Source organism: Pseudophryne corroboree, chromosome 1 (assembly GCF_028390025.1).
Source record: "Pseudophryne corroboree isolate aPseCor3 chromosome 1, aPseCor3.hap2, whole genome shotgun sequence".
Taxonomy (NCBI): domain Eukaryota; kingdom Metazoa; phylum Chordata; class Amphibia; order Anura; family Myobatrachidae; genus Pseudophryne; species Pseudophryne corroboree.
This window is the reverse complement of record NC_086444.1, coordinates 642240510-642254623: the sequence shown is the minus strand read 5'-3', so window position 1 is coordinate 642254623 and position 14114 is coordinate 642240510. Positions and strand designations below refer to the sequence as shown.

Here is a 14114-nt window from a genome sequence, read left to right as displayed (position 1 = left end):
GGGTAGGATCAAGCTAGTCATTTATATTAAGGTAGAAACCCCTTAAGCTTTTAGCTATAAGACTGCAAGTTAAACTACAAGATTTGGACAACATTAAAGAACAAACGTCATTCATTAGTGAAGGATATCATATGTTATCAATGTTAAGAGTTTATATGCCACTTGCATGGCACGGCGTAGTCAATATTTTTAAATAAATACCCCCATCATTTTATGTTCAAATGCATCCTCTAATATTGCAATACTAAGTATTGTGTACTAGTATATTGTGACTGATAATAATAACAACAACAATAAGAAGTCCCCATTAATGTTGTGTTTGGGGTCTACCTGTCTAGTTTATTTCAGGATTGTGTGGAGCTCTGTTCATTTTGTTTGGGGCTGTTGGTGCCTTATTATGTGGATTGTATGTGGATCGGACAAAGAAGTTCACAGAAGTGGTCAAAATCAGCTTTGTAATGTCAGCGCTGACCATTACAGTCTTTGCAGTGGTGAGTACGTCACATTTCTATGAGTGAAAATTATGTTGCGGGTGTATAGACCTCCCTTATAAAAAAGGATAACAGTGCTTCCATGTGCAACTATCTTGTGGTACGGATATTAAACCAAGATTACATTCTGAATGAGTACTTAAGGATAGACAGTCCCACTGCTGCTACAACCGTTCTTGGTAATAGTGCTAGGGCTGTCAGTCTGCAGATATATAATTGGTGTACAGATGGAGCCATCTTTATCTTGGCCTTTAATAGGATTAATTGAGCCAGGTAAATCGGACTGAATCCCCTGCTGTATTGTTCTCTGTTACTGTATTGCAGCTGAGAACAATATATGAAAGGTTTATGCTAATAAACCATGGTGTGACTAGGCGCAGCAGAGAAGCCAAGATGATCGTGGCTCCACCTGTATATGGGCAAAATCTAGGAAATCTTATTAAACCACCATTTTTAAATTGCCAAGAGAAATAAGCACTAGAAATCACAATGAGACAGACTTATTTGTCCTAACCCTAGTCTGTAAACCACTACATACATTTCAATGTGTCGATTGCTGTATACAGTATGTAAAAAATGCAATTGAATTGAATGGGTGCATTGCAATTAAAGGGGAAAAACCACTGTGACATTGGAGTTACCATGTGTATTGCAGATGCCTTGGCTTTTGTTCTCTGTGTGTTTCCCAGCAGCATAAATTATTGTTTTATAATGTCAGCAGAAATGTTAAGGTCTTTAAATTAATAAGTTATAGAGTTGTTTAAGCTGAATATTGAAAGTCTGTAGTTACAGTACATTAATGAAAAATGTAACCCTGGTTAGGGCTAGGGAGATGTATAAAAATGGATATAGGTAGCTTGTGAGGGAAAAGTATTATAAATTCATATTTTTATCAAATTATACTATTTCACCTAGACAGTGACTAAAAACTTTATTTACATGTAATGTTAAAAGATATTTTATATAGCATGTGTCAGGCTTATAGATATACTGTATATACTGCACACTAGCTGTTCTACCCATTCTCCGCACGGGAGTTTCTGATTTTCACAGTTGTAATTATAAATCAGTGTTAAAAATTTGGTAAATCTATAGAGATGTAAATTTGAGACGTGTTAATGTAAGTAAATATTATTCCATGGTTCTTGGCGTTACCAGAGGAGCACCCGTAGCAGATACGGTAATTAGTGACTGGACCATTTTTGTATTTTATTAAATTCTACACACTGGAGGATCAATGCAAATTTTGATCCGATTGTCCGTTTGGGCGTTATCATTCATGTAACGCAAGCCACGCATCGGTAATGACGTCATTATGTCAACCCCCTGTTCATCTCCATGGGGGAGGTTCATTAAAATTCCTATTAAGTAGTTTTCCTATTTCCCACCTGAAGAATACCTATGTTACATTTCAGCTTCCTAACATATCAGGAAGTAAGAGAATTAGTGATGAGTCAGTGGGCGGGAAGTACTAATGTACATCGCCGCCCTGCGCCACGATGCTGATCGCATATGTACTAACATATGCGATCAGCATTGCGGAGGACAGCTCTTCCGATAAGAGCTGTCCTCCGCGATGCGCAGCGGCAGCCTGACTTCCGGGATTTGGCCCCAGGAGTCAGTCTGCGCATGCGCGGGGTGACGGGGGCGGCCGCAGGGCATGCTGGGCGGGATCCGATCGGATCCCTCACACAGCGCCGCGGAGAGAAGCCCATAGGCTTCTATGGACGTACGCCAGCGTACCCCGCCGCGGCGCTGTCCTGCCGGCCGGGGGTTAGTACATCAGGAAAATGCGGTAAACAGGAAGTTTACCGCATTTTCCGCTTAGTACATCCCGCCCAGTGAGTGAGTGACTGACTGATTGACTGAGGGCTTTCGCATTTATATATATATATATATATATATATAATAACAGAAATTACCGGCACTCACTATCTCATCCGTGGTACGCCCAGGTGCCCTCCGTCACTCACGTGTATAAATGCAAACTGTATACCGGCGGCACTCAAACGGGACTTGTACAGCACATGGAAAAGGAAGAGACTAGGCTCTTAACTCTTGTTAACGTTTCAGATTTATATCTTTCGTCAGAACAACAAACACATAACAAGCCACATACCTTTATATCCTCCACCATCACCCGTGCATTGCGTCCCTGGCTCGGCCACGCCGGCGGGGGACGGATGACGTCATCAAGCTGCTCCCATCGTTCAAACGCTCCTCCCCGTCGACGTCCCGGTTACCATGGGAACCAGCTATAACAAAAACATGTGATATTCACTGTTAGTACATTCCAAACGAATCCCTGAGGTACCCGATACACGATTGCATATGAATAGAACATGGCAAGATATTCTTAACACAAATAGACCAGTTTTTTATAGCTAGCTAAAGCTATCTCTTAATCAGTAAAACAGTTTAAACTGAACTGCTCATTGAGCCCCCCGGGGGCAACAGTATTTAAGCGGTGTATCCACCTTGCTTCCCGTTGCAATAATAACCTATTCCTATCGCCCCCCCGGATGTTTTTAGGTTGTTGGTCTATAATTTTGTATTTAAGGGTAGCCAGCCCATGCCTAAACTTTGCAAAATGCCTGGCCACAGGTTGTGCCTGGCTCTGTCCCTCAATAGCTGCACGAATAGCAGACCTATGCATGGCCATTCTCTCACGAAATTGTCGTGTGGTTTTACCCACATAAAAAAGCCCACAAGGGCATCTTATAAAGTAAATCACATGAGTGCAAGTGCATGTTAGGATTTTGTCAATTTTTATAAATTTTCCAGTATGTGGGTGTGAAAAACCAGGGCCTACCTCCATGTAGCTGCACGTTGTGCAGCCCACACATCTGTAACACCCCGGTTTTTTAGTCAAAAAAGTAGATTTCTGTACAGGTTTAAATGCAGATATGTCATTATGTACCAAGTAATCCTTCAGGTTCCTATTCCTAGAATAACTAGGCAATAGGGACATGTCCCTGAAGGCACTTGTTTCACTATCTGATGCAATAATAGACCACGCCTCCCTCGTATGTTTAGAGATCTCTCCACTAATGGTCGAGAATCTCTGAACAAAGGGGATTTTATTATGCATCTTATCTGTCCTGGCATTAGATTTTTGGAGTAAATCCTTTCTGTCTAGTCCTAACACCTTAGCTTTAGTTTTCATTAGTTCATTCCAATTATACCCCCTCAGTTGGAAATTACGGGCCATACCATCTATCTCTAACTCTGTATTCACAATGTTGTCGGAGATTCTATGAGCCCTTAAAAACTGGGAGTATGGTAAACTATATTTGATCGCAGCGGGGTGAAAGCTAGACGCCTGCAAAAGGGTGTTTTTATCCGTCGGCTTTTTATAGAGCCCAGTATGTAACTGTCCCTCCGACAGAGTGATTTGGACATCCAAATAGTTCACTTGTACCTCACTGATTGTAGCAGTGAATTTAATGTTTGCATCTTTTTGATTGATCTCTAGGATCAATTGATGAAGGGATTCCCTGGTCCCAGACCACATTAGGAGCAGGTCGTCTATGTAGCGAACAAAGAATATTATTCTCTGCGCATTACTAGGGTTGGAGAAGAATAATTCTTTTTCTATTTCGAACATAAAGCAGTTCGCGAATGCCGGGGATACACAACTACCCATTGCGCACCCCTGCAGTTGTTCGAACCACCTGCTGTCGAACAAGAAATAATTGTGTTTCAGGGTCAGTTTCAACAATTCTGGAAAAAATTGTAAATCCGGGCCCTGATATGCAGAGCTGCTAGATAATAGACGTCTGGCAGCCTCTATACCTCTTTCATGTGGAATGTTAGTATAGAGGCTGACCACATCCAAAGTGCACAATATAGTATCTGCAGGAAGATCTGATAGTGACTGCAATTTAGTAATCAATGAGGTGGTGTCTTTAAGGTATGTAGCCTGTGCCTGGATCACAGGCTGAAAGTAGTGATCTAAATATTGAGACACCTTATAAAACACTGAATTGCGGGCTGAAATGATAGGGCGACCCGGTTGAAAGAACATTTCTCAATACAACCACAGCAAATCAAGAGGTCTGACATACCTGGCCCATTGAAGAAACGCTCGAACTTTGATCCTGTTACGTCTAATACTTCACTCAAATGTTTTGCCAGAGTCTTAGACTCGAAAGTAGGGGAATCAGTTAAACTTCATCAAAAGCAGAGGTCTAATTTATCAAAAGGGGAGAGAGAAGCTTTAATGAATTTGAGTAAAGATCAGAGCATAGTTATACGCCCCGCTGATAAGGGGGGTGGTATTGTTGTACAGAACTTATGCCAATATAAAAAGGAAGCTTACAAGCAATTATTAGATACTTCGGTATATAGAAGTTTGTTGGTAGATCCAACAGACAGCTATAATCGTGAACTCAAAAATGTGTTAGAGGAAGCAGTTCAGGAGGGTCTTATTTCTGGAGCACTGCGTGAGGCATTGATTCAGGACTACCCGGTGGCACCCATCTTCTATACCATACCTAAAATTCATAAAGATGCGATGGAGCCACCGGGTCGCCCTATCATTTCAGCCCGCAATTCAGTGTTTTATAAGGTGTCTCAATATTTAGATCACTACTTTCAGCCTGTGATCCAGGCACAGGCTACATACCTTAAAGACACCACCTCATTGATTACTAAATTGCAGTCACTATCAGATCTTCCTGCAGATACTATATTGGGCACTTTGGATGTGGTCAGCCTCTATACTAACATTCCACATGAAAGAGGTATAGAGGCTGCCAGACGTCTATTATCTAGCACAGGGGTGGGCAATTATTTCAGCTGAGGGGCCACTTGACATTTCCTGTCAGTATCCGAGGGCCACATACAAAATAGCAGCTCGCCCCACTTGCCAAAAATATAGGGACGTGGCTTCATGTGGAAGGGGTGTGGGCAAAAAATAATACAGATTCCTATTAGGCTGCACAATAGTCTCCATTATTCAAATTGCGCCACACAGCGCCACTTACACACATTATACCAGGTAGAGCCCCTTTTACACACATTACGGCAGGTAGAGAGCCTTTTTACACATTAACATTTTATTTAGGATAATTATCAGGGCCGGATCTTGCCCTTGTGGCGCCCCGGGCAAAAACGGGGGCGTGGCTTCATATGGAGGCGTGGTCAGTTACGCCCCCATTTGTGCCCCCTGTAGCGCAGCTGAAAAAAATAATAATAATAAATAAAAGTATACTTACAATCCCCGCTCCTGATTCCAGACCTCCTCCTCCGCCGGCGCCGCTCTTCTCCTGGACTCGGATGGTTGTATCTGTCCTCGGATCTATGGGAGAGACGTCATTACGTCTCTCCCATAGCACAGCATAGACACTAGAGGTCAATTATGACCCCTAGTGTCTCTGCCACTATGCTGTGCGGTGCGCGATGACGTCATCGCGCACCGCACAGCAAAGGTCCTCTCCATGAAGGGAAACTAGACGCTTCGTCTAGTTTCCTTTCATGGAGAGGACCTTTGCTGTGCAGTGCGCGATGACGTCATCGCGCACCGCACAGCAGAGTCCTCTCCATGAAGGGAAACTAGACGCTTAGCGTCTGGTTCCCTTCAAAGCGGGGGACCAGCGGCGGGCACAGCGGGGGGCACTGCAGAGGGCACAGTGGCGGATCTTGCCATGGTGCGGCGCCCTCCGGAGGGCGCCGGCGCCCTCCGGAAAGCGGCGCCCCGGGCAAAAGTACTGCTTGCCCGTGGCAAGATCCGGTACTGATAATTATTGTGCAGCAAGCAAATTATCCAGTGTCTTATGGCCCCTGGGGAAAGGTGTGACACGGTGACAGAACACGGTGGGGGTGACACTGTGACAGAACACGGTGGGGGTGACACTGTGACAGAACACGGTGGGGGTGACAGAACACGGGGGTGACACGGTGACAGAACACGGTGGGGGTGACAGAACACGGGGGGGGTGACACAGTGACAGAACACGGTGGGGGTGACACAGTGACAGAACATGGGGGGTGTGACACAGTGACAGAATACGGGGAGGGGGGTGACAGTGACAGAACACGGGTGTGTTACACGGTGACAGAACATGGTGGGGGTGACTCGGTGACAGAACACGGGGAGGGGGGGTGACAGCGACAGAACACGGGTGTGTGACACAGTGACAGAAAACGGGGGTGACACAGTGACAGAACACGGGGAGGGGGGGTGACAGTGACAGTGACAGAACACGGATGTGTGACACGGTGACAGAACACGGGGGGGGTGACACAGTGAAAGAACACGGGGAGGGGGGGTGACAGAGCATGGTGGGGGTGACACGGTGACAGAACACGGGGAGGGGGGTGACAGTGACAGAACACGGGGAGGGGGGTGACAGTGACAGAACACGGGGGTGTGACACAGTGACAGAACACGGTGGGGCTGACAGTGACAGAACACGGATGTGTGACACGGTGACAGAACACGGGGGGTGTGACACAGTGAAAGAACACGGGGAGAGGGGGTGACAGAACACAGTGGGGGTGACAGTGACAGAACATGGGGGGTGTGACATGGTGACAGAACATGGTGGGGTTGACAGTGACAGAACACGGAGAGGTGACACAGTGACAGAACACGGGGAGGTGACACAGTGACAGAACACGGGGAGGTGACACAGTGACAGAACACAGCGGGGTGACAGTGACAGAACAAGGGGGTGTGACATAGTGACAGAACACGGGGGGGGGGTGACAGTGACAGAACATGGGGGTGACATGGTGACAGAACACGGGAGGGGTTGGTACAGCGAGAGCTAAAGATCTCTCCCCCAAACCTAAAAACAGTCTGACGCCACTGCCCGCACACACAAATATACGCACACTATCACACACACACACACACACACACACACTTTCTTTTACTTTTCCCATTAACTTACTGATCTGGCTGGCAGTGGCAGGAAGGATGGATCTGTAGCAGTCTGGCTCTTGTCCCGTGTAGCCCCGCCCCCTGAGGTCCCGTGTAGCCCCGCCCCTCATTGGCACGTAGGCCCGCCCCCTTCTTGGCTGAACACAGCCGTTGTCACTGGGGAGTCTGGAGGCGGGATCCTGGAGCAGCAGCAGCAGGGGAGAGAGGCGCCACTGGCAGCTTGGAGGTACTGCAGTGCAGAGCAATGACGAGCAGCTCAGCCGGTCGGACTGCTTGTCATTGCTCGCTGGTGGGAGGCAGTGGGCCGGGCAGGATCGGTTTGCGGGCCGCATCCGGCCCGCGGGCCGTATTTTGCCCACCCCTAATCTAGCAGCTCTGCATATCAGGGCCCGGATTTACAATTTTTTCTAGAATTGTTGAAACTGACCCTGAAACACAATTATTTCTTGTTCGACAGCAGGTGGTTCGAACAACTGCAGGGGTGCGCAATGGGTAGTTGTGTATCCCCGGCATTCGCGAACTGCTTTATGTTCGAAATAGAAAAAGAATTATTCTTCTCCAACCCTAGTAATGCGCAGAGAATAATATTCTTTGTTCGCTACATAGACGACCTGCTCCTAATGTGGTCTGGGACCAGGGAATCCCTTCATCAATTGATCCTAGAGATCAATCAAAAAGATGCAAACATTAAATTCACTGCTACAATCAGTGAGGTACAAGTGAACTATTTGGATGTCCAAATCACTCTGTCGGAGGGACAGTTACATACTGGGCTCTATAAAAAGCCGACGGATAAAAACACCCTTTTGCAGGCGTCTAGCTTTCACCCCGCTGCGATCAAATATAGTTTACCATACTCCCAGTTTTTAAGGGCTCATAGAATCTCCGACAACATTGTGAATACAGAGTTAGAGATAGATGGTATGGCCCGTAATTTCCAACTGAGGGGGTATAATTGGAATGAACTAATGAAAACTAAAGCTAAGGTGTTAGGACTAGACAGAAAGGATTTACTCCAAAAATCTAATGCCAGGACAGATAAGATGCATAATAAAATCCCCTTTGTTCAGAGATTCTCGACCATTAGTGGAGAGATCTCTAAACATACGAGGGAGGCGTGGTCTATTATTGCATCAGATAGTGAAACAAGTGCCTTCAGGGACATGTCCCTATTGCCTAGTTATTCTAGGAATAGGAACCTGAAGGATTACTTGGTACATAATGACATATCTGCATTTAAACCTGTACAGAAATCTACTTTTTTGACTAAAAAACCGGGGTGTTACAGATGTGTGGGCTGCACAACGTGCAGCTACATGGAGGTAGGCCCTGGTTTTTCACACCCACATACTGGAAAATTTATAAAAATTGACAAAATCCTAACATGCACTTGCACTCATGTGATTTACTTTATAAGATGCCGTTGTGGGCTTTTTTATGTGGGTAAAACCACACGACAATTTCGTGAGAGAATGGCCATGCATAGGTCTGCTATTCGTGCAGCTATTGAGGGACAGAGCCAGGCACAACCTGTGGCCAGGCATTTTGCAAAGTTTAGGCATGGGCTGGCTACCCTTAAATACAAAATTATAGACCAACAACCTAAAAACATCCGGGGGGGCGATAGGAATAGGTTATTATTGCAACGGGAAGCAAGGTGGATACACCGCTTAAATACTGTTGCCCCCGGGGGGCTCAATGAGCAGTTCAGTTTAAACTGTTTTACTGATTAAGAGATAGCTTTAGCTAGCTATAAAAAACTGGTCTATTTGTGTTAAGAATATCTTGCCATGTTCTATTCATATGCAATCGTGTATCGGGTACCTCAGGGATTCGTTTGGAATGTACTAACAGTGAATATCACATGTTTTTGTTATAGCTGGTTCCCATGGTAACCGGGACGTCGACGGGGAGGAGCGTTTGAACGATGGGAGCAGCTTGATGACGTCATCCGTCCCCCGCCGGCGTGGCCGAGCCAGGGACGCAATGCACGGGTGATGGTGGAGGATATAAAGGTATGTGGCTTGTTATGTGTTTGTTGTTCTGACGAAAGATATAAATCTGAAACGTTAACAAGAGTTAAGAGCCTAGTCTCTTCCTTTTCCATGTGCTGTACAAGTCCCGTTTGAGTGCCGCCGGTATACAGTTTGCATATATATATATATATATATATATATATATATATATATATATATATACCTATTCACTAGATATAAAAAATATATCAAATGCAAGTGTAGTATTTAAATACCAATGTTGATCCCTCTGGAGTGCAGCTTCCAAGGGAAAGTATTCTGGGATACTTCAAATCAATACAAGCAATAAAACAACTCAAGAGGGAGCACAATTACAGAATAGATTATCAATTAATTTTAATTATAAAACATAATTCAATTAGCATACATTATCATAAAAAATAATAGTTGCAACCACCATAATTGGCCAGAATATACATATATTGGAAGAAGTCCAATGAACAATGCACTTTTTACTTAGGTGCTCAAGTGCGGATAAGGCTTATTGTATACATGCAAGAATCCACACTTTACAGATAGTTCGTTATCAAGGCTCTGTTCAGACGAGCAGTGTGGGTGCACCATTGATGAAGTGCACTGTATGACATTGTATATAAAGGTTCTTTATAATAATAATGTATATAATAGATAGCTATGTCATTTATTAATGTACACCGCGCTGCCCATCTCATTCCTGTAACTAAAGCTGGCCATACATCTAAAGATGTATTGTCCGATCTGGCTCGTTGAAATTAAAATCTGGTAATGGATGGGAGCAAATGACAATTGACCATTTGCTCTCAAACACTGTGAAACAGACAAAAATGGTGATAAAGACAAATTGGTTAAATCCATTTGATTTAACCAATTTGTCTGAACGACCGTTTTTGTCAGTTTTACAGCTTTTAGGAGCAAATGGACAGTTGTTATTTGCTCTCATCCATTACCAGGTTTTCATTCCAACCAGCGAGATCTGACAATACATATTTAGGTGTATGGCCAGCTTCAGACTGAGAGGTAGAAAAAAGAGAATCCATCCACACTTGTTGAACAGTATATCACTTTCATATTCAGTCTGTGTCACTATCTTGCCAATATAATTGTTTTATTACTTAGGTATCAAATTTGCGGAACCAGACCGTTCTATTGGTAATCATATGTTCCTTGCTGGGATTTTTTGGCTTTGCAAACTATCCAATTGCTATGGAGCTAGCTGTGGAATGCTCTTACCCTGTTGGAGAAGGTAGTTCAACAGGTTTGGCCTTTATATCTGGGTAAGTGAATTTGTTACAAGCTGGGTATCAGTCCCAACAAATAAAACGTTATTGCTTTCATACACCAGCAACTTTCCTGAAGGACAATTTTTACTTAAAAAAGGATCAACCCAAACCCATACTTATCTTCTTATATTGTTGGGTATAATGCAATGGAGGAAGGGGGGAGGGGGTAACTTCTACACTTTTATCTCTCTCCAAGGTTTGATACATGTCCCCTTAAAACCTATTTACAAATACTTTATCAAGTGAGTTGTGTATCTAGGTAACCGTCCTTTTGGCGTGCACAATAAGTAACTGAAGGTTCAGAAACAAGATACAATCTTTTACTGTACAACATATTACACACCATTTTTTTGAAAGCTGAGTGCAAATGAACTCTTTATGGTTATATAGTCAAGCAGGGGCATAGCCAGAACTGTGTGGGCCCCATAGCAACATTTTGAAAGGGCCCCTGTCCCAATGCTTCTAGAGAACCTCTCCACAGCAGTTGTAAATTTTATGCCCCTTACTAGTGCCCTAGATTATTTTATGAACCATAGTAGTGCCCTATTGCACATTATGTCACTTTGTAGTGCTGCCAGTACACATTATGCAACATAAGTACCCCCAATTCACATTATAAAATGCTGTGTCCCCAGTTCATATTATGCCACACTAGAGTGCCTCCACTTCATATTGTGCCACATTACAGTGCCCTAATTCATATTATGTAACATTATAATGCCCCTTTATATCACATTACAGTTAGCAGGGTCAGGGGCACACCTAGATATATTATAGGCCCCAAGGCAATAGTTTATAAGGGTCCCTATGTACCACCAAATGGTGAAGAATTTATGTAACATATGTAACTGTGACAGGGAAGGTGGGCCCTTGCTAGTTCTGGTCCCTATAGCAGCTGCACCTATGGTAGCTATGCCTGTGTATATAACACATGTAACTGTGACAGTGAAGGTGGGCCTCTGCCAGCTCTGGTCCCTATAGCAGCTGCACTCACTGCACCTATGGTAGCTATGCTCTTGGTGTCACTGTTTTTTCAAACATGTGTCGTAACGCAATAGGTTCAAACTATAGATATCAATTTAAGAATTTTCAGATAACATATTACATTCTGTTTATGTTTTATTGCCCTTCAGTATAGCAACAGATATGCAATGCAGATAAATCTATGTATCTAATACACAAACCAGTGATCATTTCTCTCCAAGGAGAAGAAAATAAATAAATCCACTTGGAGAATAGAATTGCCTCATAGTGAATATAATGTGAATAGAGCAAAACAGTAGTAGTATTATACACAAGCTTTCCCTTTAACGAACTTTAACTCTTTAACCACTTACCTGTAACTGGCATGGTCAGATCACGTGTGAATGTACCGCCCCACTGTTCTCCAGATGTGCATTATATAATCAGTTTAAAAAAAATACTTTTTAAACTATATTAAATATATAAAAAAGAAACACCAGAGTTATGAAAAGTTTTGAAGGGAAAAATCGTCAGTTAAGTGGTTAATGACCTTACTGACCAGACCATATTCTAAGTTTATATAATGTATAAGCAACTCCTCGAATAAGCTGTTTATTACCGATGCATCTAAAAAAACAATGTCAAATTAAAAATCTTTAGTAACTTAGGCCCTCATTCCGAGTTGTTCGCTCGCAAGGCGATTTTAGCAGAGTTACACACGCTAAGCCGCCGCCTACTGGGAGTGAATCTTAGCTTCTTAAAATTGCGAACGATGTATTCGCAATATTGCGATTACAAACTACTTAGCAGTTTCAGAGTAGCTTCAGACTTACTCGGCATCTGCGATCAGTTCAGTGCTTGTCGTTCCTGGTTTGACATCACAAACACACCCAGCGTTCGCCCAGACACTCCCCCGTTTCTCCAGCCACTCCCGCGTTTTTTCCGGAAACGGTAGCGTTTTTATCCACACGCCCATAAAACGCCGTGTTTCCGCCCAGTAACACCCATTTCCTGTCAATCACATTACGATCGCCGGAGCGAAGAAAAAGCCGTGAGTAAAAAAACTATCTTCATAGCAAAAATGCTTGGCGCAGTCGCAGTGCGAACATTGCGCATGCGTACTAAGCAGAAAAACGCTGCGATGCGAAGAAAATTACCGAGCGAACGACTCGGAATGACCCCCTTAGATGGGACAATATAATTTCTTCTGTCATATCTGCTATCTGAGAATGGAGACTACAGTGCAGCCAGGAATACAGAGCTGGGAGCGGTCATTGTTTTGTCTGCTAGTTGTGGGATCAGTAAAGTCACTGTTGTTGGGTTCATGCCTCAGAAATCACTTGTGAGGAAGTACCACACCAGCCTCCTGGGCCACAGGATGATGTCATTGGCGCTTATCCTTGGCTGCTGTTACACCGTAGTACAAATGGGTTAAAACTGCTGCTACTGCCTGTTTCTGGACATATTTCACAATTTGCTCACACTAATAATTTTCCAGTTATAAGATGAAATTAGACCAGGTATTGTGTGCTTAATCAGATAAAGAAAAGATTGCTTCCCTCACAGATCTTCTATCATAAGAATAATAATTTTTAATAGAATATCAAATAATCACATAAAAAATGCCATTGCATATAAAAGGTAATAGATGGAGAATTACCACAGATCAATATTTCATCAAGGCTGAGAAGGGAGAGATCCCGAAACCGGTCGGCACTGTATAACAGGAGAACCTTTCATGTTAAAGAGCTTCACCGGACGGACGGACGGACGGACGGAAGTGTGTGCTACTTTGGAGACGGGTTCCGGAGCCAGCTTCTCCTAGAGTGAACATCATAAGGGCACATATTTCAAAAAAATCCGGTAAACCTCCAACTTTACCTTTTTTCCATCGGGATATTTGAACTGCGTCTTTATCAGTGAGATGTATTACAAAGGCATTATTCAACGCTGTTTGAAATATTGGTCTGTGGTAATTCTCCATCTATTACTTTATTTATATGCATTGGCATTTTTTATGTGATTATTTGATATTCTCTTAAAAATTATTTTTTTAAATTGAACATACTACACCATATGCGTTATTTTATTCTCCCTTTATGAACTCCGTTTCTGGGGAGTGTTTGTGGCAAAAGTCGAAGACAGAGGGTCTGTGAGGGGATTCATGCACAATCAACATACCGACAAGACACATTGGAAGGCATATATTGAGGCCTATATTATACCCAATTCTGGTAATTCTCCATCCATTATCATTTGCACCATCTGTACAACAAGTATATAAATATATAATTATATATTTGCCTACAGTTTACTGCATTTTTCAAATTCACTACACTATATGTGGAATTCTGTTTCTCCCTACATATGGACCCTGTTCGTATGGAGTATATAATAGAAGATCTGTGAGGGAAGTAATCTTTTCTTTATCTGATTAAGCGCACAATACCTGGTCTAATTTCATCTTATCCACATT

General features: G+C 43.3%; 1 protein-coding gene across 1 annotated transcript in view; it reads left to right on the top strand.

The window, feature by feature from the left end:
• The window catches only part of SLC49A3 (solute carrier family 49 member 3), a 79164-nt gene that overhangs the window by 54737 nt on the left and 10313 nt on the right, over positions 1-14114 (top strand). The window contains exons 7-8 of the mRNA XM_063914616.1: positions 339-491; positions 10512-10669. Of these exons, the coding sequence (XP_063770686.1) occupies positions 339-491; positions 10512-10669 (311 nt within the window). The remainder of the gene's footprint in view (positions 1-338; positions 492-10511; positions 10670-14114) is intronic.